Below are 12,984 nucleotides of genomic sequence, written 5' to 3'. Positions count from 1 at the left end.
ATCAGAATAATGAAGCGGAATTTATTAATTCCGATTCTTTCCATGTTAACCAAGGTAAATAGAAAAATAAATAAAACTAAGCCTTTACAAGACTAGCTCGACTATAACCATCATTATTGATGTGTCAGCATTTTTTAATGATTCCTTAGCTAGATTAACAAAGCAAAGGTCATCGTGCAATGAAAGGCTGAATTCAAAGTACGGCAAGAGGCACCTGGGGATAGCAACATCTTCCATACGACCATACACATACTATTACTACTTGTCTGGATATCTCATCTAACCAGCTATATTCTATTCTATTGTATGGGATAGTATTAGATAAACCCACAAGGGGAACATAAGAAAATATAAGAACAACTTGGCAAAAGGAAAGAAGTCTTTCAACAATTACCTTCAGGCTTCTTTCCGTTTTCATCTTGTATCTTTGATTTGCGTTCTTGCATTTCTGGTGAAGACAAAATTTCCCCTGTACTATAAGAAGAACAAATCCATATTCTTTTATTCGTATGCGATTACGTGCATACTCGGTTCTTGCATGAAAACATGGCGCCACCTCCTCAAGGGCTTGCCGTATACAAGAAAAAGGATGGGACATTGAGTATATCCAAAGACGAAAAGTCAATCCAATGGTTACCTTTGAAGGCGGATGGAGGGGGAGCGACAGTAAATATCGCGGTAGCAGATATTACCAGTAGGTTTTACTCGGCTTTTGAGGTTTCATTGGCTTGATATTAACATTTCTCAGATTTGCAGCAGACACCCGAAACCGCTGCAAAGGTAATGTTGAAAGTCTTTGAAAAGTCAGCAAATTCCCCGGAATCAGTGACCCATCTTTTCCATTTCAATTCCCCTGCAAATCCACGTGGGGAAGCGAATACTATCAAAGATGCCTTGACAAATTTGATTAGTGCATTGAAAGCGGCGGATTCAAATGTGCCCAAGGCAAATGGTTCTGGGCCTGCTTCGGCAGCCATGGCAATGGCAAGCGCCGTGGCATCAAAGCCTGGTTCTGGGAATGCCAGGTTTTATGACGATGCTCAGTTGAAGACAGACATTGAACTACAACAATCACTCATGAAGAAGGATCCAGCACTGCAGCGAACATATATGGAAGCAAGACGGACCAAGCCAGACACGATATCGGATTCCCAATTCAATTCTCAATTTTGGTCTGCACGAACAAACCTTCTGCGAGCTCATGCAGTTGAATCGAGCCAAAAAAGGGGTCCTTACAATGTCTTGTCTGCCGTAAAACCGCGTCAGGTCGATGGAGAGCTGAAGATGAATATAAGCGCAGAGCAAGTCCAACTAATTTTCAGTCAACATCCACTAGTCAAGAGAGTTTACGACGAGAATGTTCCCAAACTCAATGAGATGGACTTTTGGTCAAGATTTTTCCTCAGTCGTTTATTCAAAAAACTCAAAGGGGAGCGAATTAGTGAACAAGATAGTCTTGATCCTACCTTTGATAGGTATTTGAATGCCAATACTGATGATGGACTCGATCGAAGACTCCTCTCTACTCACATTCCTCATATAATTGACCTCGAGGGCAATGAAGAGAACCAAGGGGGTATTAGAGCAGGCAATCGGAAGGACTTTACAATGCGACCTGAAGCCTCGGGAAAAGTACCCATTGTCCGAACTCTAAATAGCTTGAGCGAGAAAATCATGGCTCATGTTACCCCATCTGACGTAGACCCCTCAGACCCTATCGGCATGGATGAGGAAACATTCAATTCTTTGGCATTAAGAGATCTTCAGGGCGATGCAGAAGAAAATAGAATCATGCTCAATATTAAAGAACAGAGCCAATTCCTTTCAAGCGAAAAGTCTGCTATATCTGAAGAAGCTGCTCTTTATGCAAAGCAAATACCTTCCGATGTTTTGCTCGGTCTACAATCTGACCTCGACCCCACATCAATGGGCGTTGATTCCGCTGGCGGTTTAGACCTGCGGACAGCTATCGGAGTGAATGAAGAGAGTGACAGTGAGGAAGAGGAAGAACAGAAGACTCCTCATGTCGGAAGCAAAAGCAGTCTAATGGATGCCCAAAAACAGGTTTTTGAAGGAATCGCATCACGACGGACAGAGATGGATGGTTCTAGTACTACATCCGCGTTAACGGGGTTGTCACAAAAGCTGTTTGATAGATTGACACTGACACATGCCACTACTGTCGAATTCCTTCATCATTTCTGGCTTATATTCCTTTCAGGAGATCCAGATCGGGCAGGTGAGCTTGCAAAGATGGTTGAGACACTTGATAGAGCCATGGACCGGATTAATGCTGTCGCGGCTGATGCCGAAAATGAAAGAGATGAGATCATTGAGAGACAGAAGGCACATCTAAGAGATGTGTGGGAGAAGACGGGGAAGAAAATAAAGTGGAACCCTGATTCCGTTGGTGGAGGTTCAAAAGTAGTCGGAGAAATGATGCAACCTACCATCAAAACTTTAGAGAAGGCATCGAGGGAGTATCGAAAGGCATTGGCGGCTGAAGGTGTTGAGGGAACTTGAAATTTATCTTTTTATTTAGATAGTCTTACCATAGCGACGGCGTTTGATTGGGAAAGAACGGCACTGGCATGTGAAGGTTGATGGTTCTTTCCACGATAGGGTAAACCGCTTCGTAAAGTTTAATTTGCTATACATAGATATTTACTACGTTTTTGTTTATTGTTTCCCTTTGTCATGACATTACTCTCCATGTATATGAGAATTTTCTGATTTTTGTCTTATTCATTCGCTACTTGCATTGCTTCTACTTTCATGCTTTTGGATATCATTCCCTACGTCATGGATATTATAACAGTTGTACACCAAAGTCCTTCATCTCCAACTGGTAGTAGAAACCCTCTACTGCCCAGAACAATATCACCTCCGCAGACGCCGGCAAATAACATTCGTCGCAAAGGATCTTTCATCAGGGCAATCCTAGACTCTTCGGAAGAATCTCCGCTAAGTTCTGACAATTCAATATTCGAAGCATTTCTGTTTTCCAATAGCAATAGTGAGGACAGTATACATAAATCTGATACATTACTACATTCCAAGCAAGTAGCCTGCGAGGTTTCTCTATCTAATGACGAAAACATGAAACAGAAATCAACCTCTACTCAACCCGAAACTACAACCACCACGGAATTTCTCTATGGTCATGGCACGGTATTAGATACCATAACGGAACAAAAGAGTTATGGCACTATGCGTAGTGTCACTCGGACCAAATCAGCAGATGATATATCCACCATTCGTAGCGTCGCTCGTACGAAATCCGCAGAGGGCATCTCTACTTCTCCACTTCTTGGTCATCGCGATAGTTTTACAATAGCCAAAAATCGCCCTCGACATAAGCAATCTTTCAGTCTTGACGATATATGGTGCATTAAGGATTCCTATCATGACGCATGTGCCATGATTGATCAAGCTGCCCGACGCACATTATCCATCCATGAAATTTATGCCAAACCCAAAGAACCTCTTCTTGCACCCCCAGAACGCCCTGATACACCACCAGGATGTCCCTCTTGGACCGAAGCACAAAGACCTGGTCCACGCCAGCATTTAATACCTCATCATACTCGTCTTCAAAGACTTCTAAGAATGCCATCATCAGGGCTCACACTTTCATCAACACCTGCGAGATCTTTCTTCACCGGGAGGGCAGTATCGGCTCCAGGACTCACAAGACTTCCTCCTCGTTTCAGAGCCCCAAGAAGTGTATACTCAGCCATCGACACTCATCCATTCAGCAGCGCACCAGTCCATAAAATTGATTCTGAACCACCAATCGAAGCACCGCGTCTTATCGTCGCCCCAATCTTGAGCCACCATCCTCGAACTTCTTCACTACCTTCAACTGCTCCTTTGACATCGGCGAATCCAACCGCCAAAGGCAAAGGAAAAGCCAAATCCAAATTTGTTCGTTTCACTCCCTCAGCCACTGCGCGCGACTCCGAAATACTTAATTTACAACACGCAATTGAAGCAACTAGTTCGACAGCTCTTCATCCCTTGGTCGATCACAGTTCCAACATTCATTCTGTACCAATAAAAATACCAAAATGTCCGCATAGAAAAGGAAGAAGACAGGCTATGAACGAAGTAAATCGGAGATTCAATTCGCCAGTTGATACTTATCAAGTTCCAAGCAGCAATCAGTACCTACCCCTTCCGTCCGTGGCAACTCTTCCCAAACTGCAGATGCCTAGTATGAGGGGCTTGCGATCGATGGGCGATTCGGCAGTTTCCCTTCATGCTTCTACAAATTCTAGCGAGAGACATCCTACATCAATTGACATCAATCATGGCGCCAACAGAGATAACGATGCAATGCGTAGAGTATCCCTATCTCCCTCTCTCATCAGCGACATTAATGCCGAATTCCCACTTACAAGTCGAGACGACGTCGATCTCGGCATCATCGATCTGGAACATGAAAATCGTACAAGTGTTCATACGAGATCTCCAGGTACGCCATTAACATCTCGATCAGTATCTTTAAACACGAGTGTGAATACGAGTGGATACTTCATGACTGGCGCATTGCATGTCCCGCATATAGAAAGGGGAGAGCAACAAGCGCTTAATGTGCCGATTTTAACAGGAGCAAGAATGATGAATGTATGGAGTCCGGGTTTGAGAATGGGTGGAGATGGATATGGAACGAGGATTTCTGAGAGGGATTCCGCCAGTGCTGCGAGAGTGGAAGAGAAAAAGGATATTGATAAGAGTCTTTGTTGGAAATGTAGAGTTATAGGTGCGAAGAGGAAAGTGGAAGATTGGTTGGATAAAGGGAGTGATTGGGTTTGCTTTGTTTGTTGTGGGAGGTGGGAAGAGGGGCTAGAGGAGGAGAGAAGGGGAGAGGCGGAGAGGAGGAGAAGAATTGTTTTGGGAGGAGTCCCGGGAGTGGGCATTTAGTCGATGGGATGGGATGGGATGATAGAATTGAGAAGAAGCCTGTCTATAGACGTGGAGACGGAAAGATATGGAGTATGAGAATGTTCCTTCGGAACCGAAGAGCGGGGAAATTAGAAGGTATTATTTTCATGTTTTCTCCTGATTGGTATTATCACCAACCTCGACTCATCGATATTGATACTTATCAATAATAGCTTTAGTATTCATTCTTTCATCGATTATAAATACATTAAACTTATTGAATTAGTTTAGTCTAATGAGTGGTACTAAAATATTCCCATTCATTCCAACTCCATCCAAACAAAGTGGTCCCTCCAAACCTTGGTATCAATCATAATATACACACGAACTAATCGCCGCATCAAATTCCAAAATACGCAATCTCCAATTATAACCTTCCTTTACATTTCATGCACATTCTGTCTCGGAGCATAATACTCCTTCATCACATTAACACCTCCATCCATTTCTCTCGGGGGAACCTCATTCGACAACTCAGTCGTAGCGGGCTCACGACCAAACAATGGTGGAGAGGTATAGATTTCTTTTGAATCGATTTCTTGCGTCATATTATGTGCACGCTTTTTTCGACGTCGTATTAAGAGGAATATAGCAGCGGCAATACCGAGGACTACGGCGGCGGCAGCGATTCCTATTCCGGCTGCAAGAGCAGTCGAGTTGTTGTTGGGTGTGGGCTTGGTGAGAGGGGTTGAGGTTGAGGATGAGGAAGATTGAGAATTCGAGGAGGGAGAGAAAGTGGCGGATTCTGGGGGGGTTGTGGTTATTGCGCCTCCGGACTCTTTGGGTGTTGTCGTGGATGCACTGTTTGTGGAGGAGGATGTAGAGGAGGATGTTGTTGTTGCTGTTTGTGAAGAACCAATCATGGAGGCAAATACGGCATCGTCGATGTTCCATCCATTGATATGTTCTCCATGTACAAGTAGTGTTGAGCTAACTGTCAAACTTGTGGGTTGGAAGATGCCACCGGTAGCAGTTTGATATTTGAGGATATCGCCGGCGGTGAGAGTAGACATGCATTGAGTTGGGTAGTCACCATACGAATGTGATGGAATTAACACCGAAAGATTATAATCGCTATGAATGTTAGTTATTTTTCGGACAAGAGTGCTTTTGCAGGAGGAGTAAGAATATCGTGATCACATACGTAGGACAACAAAAAACTTGTGTAACACCCGCATTATAAACGGAAGTTGCAACGGTGCTATACGCAGCAGGACAGTTGAATGTCGGACCCAAGGATATCGTAATGCTCGCTGGCTCTAGCCACCAACTGGCCATTTCATCTGCAAAACAGCGCGGAGAACCAGTGTCAAGAACAGCTTGATATAAGGGATCCCATCCAAAAACTTTTCCAGCATCTTTCCCCGATCCAACATATACTAAACTCGAGCATGCGGCTGTAGAAGGCCATGCTGTAGATAATGGCAACCATGTCGTGGTTGTTCTTGAAATTTGAAGAATCTGATCAGGAAACTTGGTGGATGCCATTTCAACAAGGAATGTCGGAATATCAGAGACTTCGATCAATTCATTAACTATTCATTTCTGAAAAAAAAAAACAGAAACAAGAAAGAAAAAAAGAGTGAGTTCCTAACAACAGTACAAAAACACAAACAGCAAAACAGAAAGATACAGACAGAGGGGTATGAGCCACTTGGATCAAAAATAAGCAGAAGGATGAAAATATAACACAACCCAAAACCTTAAACTTTAAGATTAAATTTGCATTTGTGCAGACCCATACAATATAGATCGTAGAGCTTTATTTGGATGATAACTATAGAGCTGAAGCAGAGACATTGCCGCCGAGATTTAGTGCTTACACCGGTGTCATGGGTGGAATAATCCTTCGCGAATCTTGAGTGGGGTCCGGCAAATATCGAGAGACTTCGTGATTGATTTGGTTGTTGGTTCAACTGTAGAATTATATTGAATTAGCACCAAATCTATGGATTAATTTGTTGTCCCATACAAAGATTGAATATATAGTCGTGAGTTTCTCTTTTTTGATATAGGATAGAGGTAGGTATGTCGTTGTGGAGGAGGGGATTTGGACCCACTTCTCCTGACTGTGCCACATGGCTGCAGTGGTAATTAGCCAGATGAAATTTACCGATAAGAAAGATATAAACTGCAGCTCAAACTTAAAGTCGGTCAATTTTGTTGCAGATTCTAGCCAGCTGAACTATCCTTTGCTACGAGAAGGTTTTGGTTTGCATCATGATAGGTATTGACAATCGATCATAATCTAAAATTCGTCAAAGGTAGACCTTGATCTATAAAAGTATATGTATGTCCAAAATCTCAACCCCTCTTCTACAAACACACTGTTAATTAAATCTTGCAGAGAATTTCAAAAGATCATAAGATCGACAATCTAGATAAAGCGACCAGCCTTCTCCAACCAAGCGGCTTGGTAGTTGAAAGCGTTCTTGATGGTGTTGTTGTACTGTCCAGGGTATGTCTCACAATCAGGACATGGGTTGATGGCATAATCGGCACCTTCTCGGCATTCAAATACTCGTATTGTCCAGTGTTACCCATCAAAAGAACTGGACCTTGATACCCTTGATAGCGTTGATAGGGACCATGTGAGATGAGTCCCATTGGATACCGTCGATACCATCTGCCTTGATCTTGTAATCGGCATAGACTGTGATAGCGAAGATTCGGAGGTAGCGGCCAATTGTGGTCTTGAGGGCTCCTTCGTAGAAGAAGGAGGCCATGTAAGGCCGCTAGTAATACAGACAGTTTGAAAAGCTTGGGTGCTGACGGTACCGTTGCTGAGGATGAGTGGTTGGAGAAGAGACTAAAAAGCGAGGCATATTAGTGGTGTCTTTAGGAAAGGTTACAACTGAACTCACGAATTTTGTTAGGAGATGAGCTTGTTGTTTGGTTCTAAATAGTTATAATCTGGGATGACTCCCTATTCATCGTCGAAGAGCGTATCAGAGGTGTTGTGGCTGCTGCTTCCGCCACTGGCATTATAGCCGTGAGAGGTTTTGTGGAGTTCAAGAGTTGCGTCGATTTCACGGAGACTAGTGGATTCGTTATCAATGGCAGCGTTGAGACTAATGAATCCCATGGTTGACAGGCCATAGTCGACACCATGCAATATAACATCGTTGGTAGGTGGGAGACCAGCAAGTTCTCCTGAGAAAGGGCCGATTTTCTCAAGTCCATTGCAAGCAGAAACTCCGTTCTCAGCGATATTTTGGTAACAGTCATAATTCCTTTCACTTGGCTGGCTGGCTGGCTGACATATTTCATGTTAATGCTGCAATAAGATGGGTCATCAGCCGTGAAAGATTGAGTCTGTTGAAGTGGAACAAAGAAAGAAGTTAATGAATCTTGAGGTGTAGGAGGTTCTACATATGTGTGTTATGAGCCAGATGGGGCTCCTGGAGAGGATCGATAGTCTCCTCTTTGTAACAGCGTCGAAATCAAGATTCAGTAAGCTGTGGTTGACTATGAACGAAAATCGGCACAACAGAGATTGCACGCCCATTGGCTATGTAAGTCTTAGCAGGGACATCAGTGTTGTAAAGATTGTGAGTGTTGGGAAGAACTTCAATTTTCATTCTTCTTGACAATCTCAAAGTTGGGATTTATCTGTTGAATGTAAGGCTGTTCAGCTGTTGGTACTCGAAAAAGAAGATCTCCGCCGTCACAAACCTGGGGATATCATCTGATACAGAGAGAAAGGCTACATGGCTCGATGTGCTAGCACTGGGAAAAATTCAGTGGCTAACCTTTGCCGAAGCCAAAATTTGCAGCGTTTAAACGACCAAGTCAAAGACTTAAATTTTGGATGGTCCGCAGTGTACGGCTTTAGTGAAAGTATCATGCAAGATGATGGAAGAGGTGTACTGCCTGGTCCGAGCATCAAAACCTCTAATAAAGCTTTCAGAGTTGACCCCTCATGAATACAGGGTATCTTTGAGATACATTTACGAGAAACAATGAGATGTGAATTGAATTCGTCGTAGTCATTTCAACCGAGCCAAATGCATGCATTGAGGAATGTGACATCTCTATTTGATCATCTTAACTTTAAGATATCATGAACACATAGCACAGATGTACAAAAGCAAGGGATGGATTTGGTGTCCTGGTGAGATAGCATCTCATCATCTTCAACTCTCGCATTGGCAACGATGAAGCCTCGAGTCGCTCGCTAAACAATCAACGTGAGACAATTCCAGCATTGGAGTTTCAGCTCTAAAAGCCTTAATTGTAAGAGTTTAGGCCCCGGCTTATCGCACACTAAGCGAAAACACACCAAAAACTCTCATTTCTTCAACTTTTAAACTATATATTAATTCAATTAATGTATAAATTAGGTTTATAAAAATGATATATAAGATTTAAAATCATTCAAATCATTCAAAAAAATAAATGAAATATTTTTAATTATAAAAATTGATAAAGTTATAGGTTTTTAAAGTTGAAAGAATTAAAAATTTGAAAAAAAGTGGTTTTTTTGTATAGGAAAAGTGTTACATGTTGTAAATTTTGAAAAATTTCAACTTTAAAAATCTATAACTTTATCAATTTTCATAATTTCAAGGAACAATTTAAATTGAATATTCTTTATATAGTTATTTCTTATATATATAATTTTCAAATCAATTCTTCAAATAATTAAAGATTTATGAAATAATTAATTTATATAGGAAAACAATATTTTTGCAGGGATTTTGTCACAAAAAAGGGTAATGTGTGATAAACCGGGGCCTCAACTCTTACATCATGAATTATCAAAATATGGTGCAGATCATCGAGAACTGGCTGGCTGAAGGGATCAAAGTATGCGTTAACTCGCTTACACTGCAGTACGTAAAGCAAACTAAGAGCTACTAAGCCTTGTGCTACTTGCATATGTCATGTATCTGACTAGTTTGAGATGATCTTGCATCTTGTTCCTGGAGTGATTTTTTTATTTATGTAGAGTGCCAGATAGTCAGGTTGCCATCCCCAATATGAGAGGCTAGCTAGCCAATCGGAATTCGGTGACACAAAATTCGCGAAATTATTGTCCGTCGGGTGCTTGTGGTGTGCCACCTACGCGAAGAAAAACGATTTTCCTAATTCTCAGGATGCTGCACCACGATGAATTCGGCCGACAGGTCTTATTATAAAGGACCATATCTTTCCATCGGTTCTTGCCCTCCCACATAAATTGAACATTATCCATCCGTATTTCTTCTCTCAACGAAGTTAAAAAAATTTCAAGACTAAAACCAACCGGTAACTTTTCTGTTACTTGGAAGCGGAAAAAAGCTGAAAGTACTGACTCACACAGCCCAGCATCAACACCAAATCAATCATACAATGCATTTTTTGAAGATTTCCAGTATACTAACTCTTTGTTCGACGGTCTTCGCAAACCAATGCTACAACCACATAGAAGGCGTGCAGAAAGTGCAACGCGTTCAAAAAGAAGAGCTTTCACAATTCGCCTCCGAGTACTGCCAGGAGAACTGGAACAAGCTTGTGGGAGACTGGACCGAGTATAATGATCGAAGCGGAAACACGGCGAATGTTGGTAAGGTGGTTAATTTTCGCTCCAAGGAAGTGTGTATTGCTGCCTTTTCAGAACTTGTAGACAGATGTCACAATGACTGGGGTGGTGGCCTATGGGTTGATGAGGAGGCTTTGTTGAATGTTAATTTCTGTAAGTGGGTGGCGGAGCCGAAGAGAGTTCGATATGATGCGTTGAATACTAGACTAGAAGTAAAAAGAGTTGCTTGGGATGGATTGATTGACATTCCTGAAGTAAAGAGAGTCAGACCCGATGCACCAAAAGTCAGATATGAAGGGCTCCGAGAAGCGAAGAGAGTCGCATGGGATGGATTGAAAGAAGCGTCTGAAGCGAAAGGATCTAAACAGACCAAACCTACAGCTCCACGAGTCCGATATCAAGGACCCCGAGAAGCGAAAAGAGTTGCCTGGGACGGACTCCCTGGTGACCATGAACACACTGCCAAAAGAGTTGGATTTCAGGGGTTGAGACTCCAATCTCAAGATTTGTGAATTGGAATAAGCAGAGTGGCCATGATCTACCTTCTTCTTCTTATATTTCCCACGCGCTGTTAGGCGTAATTCTGCAGTTATCTACGGAACTTAGAACGAAGCATCAGTGGCATTGATGTACACTGTATCATGTTTGGTGGATTAAAATTCTCCGCAATGAACTGGAAGTAACTTCTTGCTGCTTCAATATTTTTCACTTCGATAGGAGATTAGCTTTGTGAAGTGAACATATACCATTTATGTCCTCTATTCGGGTTTCTGTTGAGCGCACTTATGATCACATCCGATGATTTCTACTATCTATTTATCAATATGAAAGTCTTATTATCCCTGGGCTCTTATAATAAGAGTAGAGAATCAAATAATCTGTATTGCAATCCCGACTACGATGTGAACAATCAAGGGATATTCAACTAATGTGATTCTAAGGGGATATGAACAGCCTCTTCTGTATTAGCTCCCTATGACTTTGTCATCCTAACTCGATAAGAAGATTCTAAAATAGAAGTGTGTGGGAGGAAATTGTAATACCTCTCTCGAAGAGTATTGATTCAAGTCATAGTGGGTTTAGTATAGAAGGGACATCATGAGGACGGAAACTTTCATGTATTGACTGTATACTATTTTTCGGACGATAACCTATTTTTTGGAAGTCATGTGGTGATTATCAAACCGGAAGACAGTTGTACCAAAGCACAAGTTCCTAATGAGGAACAGGAGATGACATCAAATCTATCATCTCTCCTCATATCCTCCCCGTACCAGCTGAGATGCAGTTTCATGCAATTCTACTGAATCGAGATCTCGATGTAAGTTTCACAACTCATCATTTTCAAGCAAAGTAACATGGAATGTACGACACTCCGCAATCCACAGCATTACGATTCTCGAGATGAAGTATTTACCGACATAACGCCGACATGATGTAAGGGATATATCTCTAAAGACAGCAAGAAAGAGCAGAGGATAAAATATTGATTTAGTAATGTGTTTCATAGTTCATCCGAAGATTGAAGTCATACAAAACACGGGGGAATCCCCCGCAAGAATGTCCGAACGAATTTGAAATGTGGAGCACGTGGCGGCTGAAGAGAAGAGCCGGAGAATTAATTCGCGATCTCTCGGGTGATGCATCTCTCGCTTTTTGGGAGGCTGGCAAAAGGCAAAGATGCTGAGTAAGCTCAATTTGGTGATCACTGCTTCAGACTATCGAAGATATCACCAAGTGGAAATGATCGGCTTTGTCCCATTGTTTTCATCATGAGCGCGATATTTCGCTAAGCTTACCGAGTATGGGGTAAGCTAGCAATCGTAACTCTTCTTTGTGACGTACATTTGAGTTTGGTTAGATATCATATATGACACTGTCGAAGGTTAACATAAATGGCGTAGCTGATGAGATACAGGGACAGGCACTGGCACTGCAGGAGCTATCATGTAATTAGCTGCACTACATTTTGTGGAGCGCTTCAAGCAACCAGAATCGTGTCTATCTAGGTAGGCATAAAAGATTTCGAGGCGACAGAAATGGAAAAGATAGCCCATAGCACAAGTCGAATAGGTAGCTGAAATTATGTGCAATCGATGGGAATGAAAATTGTCGCCACGTACATGGTGTCTTACTAGCGCCATGCCATGGAGACTGAAGCGTCAAGAGTGAGACTACCAGCAGAAAACGACGTCGGAGCTTCATTTTTGCTAGAGGTCTCTGTGTATAAGAACCCCTTCCTAGACCATCACATCAAACCCAGCAATCATCAACCAACTTTTACATCTTCAAATCTGAGCAATTACTTTAAAAACATTGCCTTTTCCCAAGATCAAACAAACACTTCCTCCCAACAGTTTTCGCCATGAAGTTTATCTACCTCGGATTCCTCCTCACTGCCACCACCACATATGCCTATGGAGATAACGCCTACAGGTGTATCTGAGGAATGGAAAGTCACCCGCGATATTTGTAACAATTTGAAGGAGGACGATTGTTATTGTTATCACTGG

General features: G+C 42.2%; 6 protein-coding genes across 6 annotated transcripts; 4 read left to right on the top strand and 2 right to left on the bottom strand.

Annotated features, from left to right (window-relative positions):
- Positions 1 to 546: 546 nt before the first annotated feature.
- Positions 547 to 2,523, top strand: EAF01_002104 (uncharacterized protein; the record flags this gene model as incomplete). Its single annotated transcript, XM_038910354.1, has 2 exons — positions 547 to 694; positions 749 to 2,523. The coding sequence occupies 2 exons, from the start codon at positions 547 to 549 to the stop codon at positions 2,521 to 2,523; spliced, it is 1,923 nt and encodes a 640-aa protein (XP_038773276.1).
- Positions 2,524 to 2,802: 279 nt separating this feature from the next.
- EAF01_002103 (uncharacterized protein) lies at positions 2,803 to 4,926 on the top strand (the record flags this gene model as incomplete). Its single annotated transcript, XM_038910353.1, has 1 exon — positions 2,803 to 4,926. One exon carries the CDS (start codon positions 2,803 to 2,805, stop codon positions 4,924 to 4,926), a length of 2,124 nt encoding a protein of 707 aa, XP_038773275.1.
- Positions 4,927 to 5,327: 401 nt separating this feature from the next.
- EAF01_002102 (uncharacterized protein) lies at positions 5,328 to 6,435 on the bottom strand (the record flags this gene model as incomplete). The annotated part of the gene is made up of 2 exons (XM_038910352.1): positions 5,328 to 6,021; positions 6,092 to 6,435. The coding sequence occupies 2 exons, from the start codon at positions 6,433 to 6,435 to the stop codon at positions 5,328 to 5,330; spliced, it is 1,038 nt and encodes a 345-aa protein (XP_038773274.1).
- Positions 6,436 to 7,324: 889 nt separating this feature from the next.
- EAF01_002101 (uncharacterized protein) lies at positions 7,325 to 7,673 on the bottom strand (the record flags this gene model as incomplete). The annotated part of the gene is made up of 2 exons (XM_038910351.1): positions 7,325 to 7,467; positions 7,514 to 7,673. The coding sequence occupies 2 exons, from the start codon at positions 7,671 to 7,673 to the stop codon at positions 7,325 to 7,327; spliced, it is 303 nt and encodes a 100-aa protein (XP_038773273.1).
- A 984-nt stretch (positions 7,674 to 8,657) lies between these two features.
- Positions 8,658 to 8,873, top strand: EAF01_002100 (uncharacterized protein; the record flags this gene model as incomplete). The annotated part of the gene is made up of 1 exon (XM_038910350.1): positions 8,658 to 8,873. The coding sequence occupies one exon, from the start codon at positions 8,658 to 8,660 to the stop codon at positions 8,871 to 8,873; it is 216 nt and encodes a 71-aa protein (XP_038773272.1).
- Positions 8,874 to 10,281: 1,408 nt separating this feature from the next.
- Positions 10,282 to 10,983, top strand: EAF01_002099 (uncharacterized protein; the record flags this gene model as incomplete). The annotated part of the gene is made up of 1 exon (XM_038910349.1): positions 10,282 to 10,983. The coding sequence occupies one exon, from the start codon at positions 10,282 to 10,284 to the stop codon at positions 10,981 to 10,983; it is 702 nt and encodes a 233-aa protein (XP_038773271.1).
- Positions 10,984 to 12,984: the final 2,001 nt, after the last annotated feature.

This window comes from Botrytis porri (assembly GCF_014898465.1).
Source record: "Botrytis porri strain MUCL 3234 chromosome Unknown BPOR_003, whole genome shotgun sequence".
Taxonomy (NCBI): domain Eukaryota; kingdom Fungi; phylum Ascomycota; class Leotiomycetes; order Helotiales; family Sclerotiniaceae; genus Botrytis; species Botrytis porri.
This window is presented reverse-complemented; position numbering and strand designations above follow the sequence as displayed.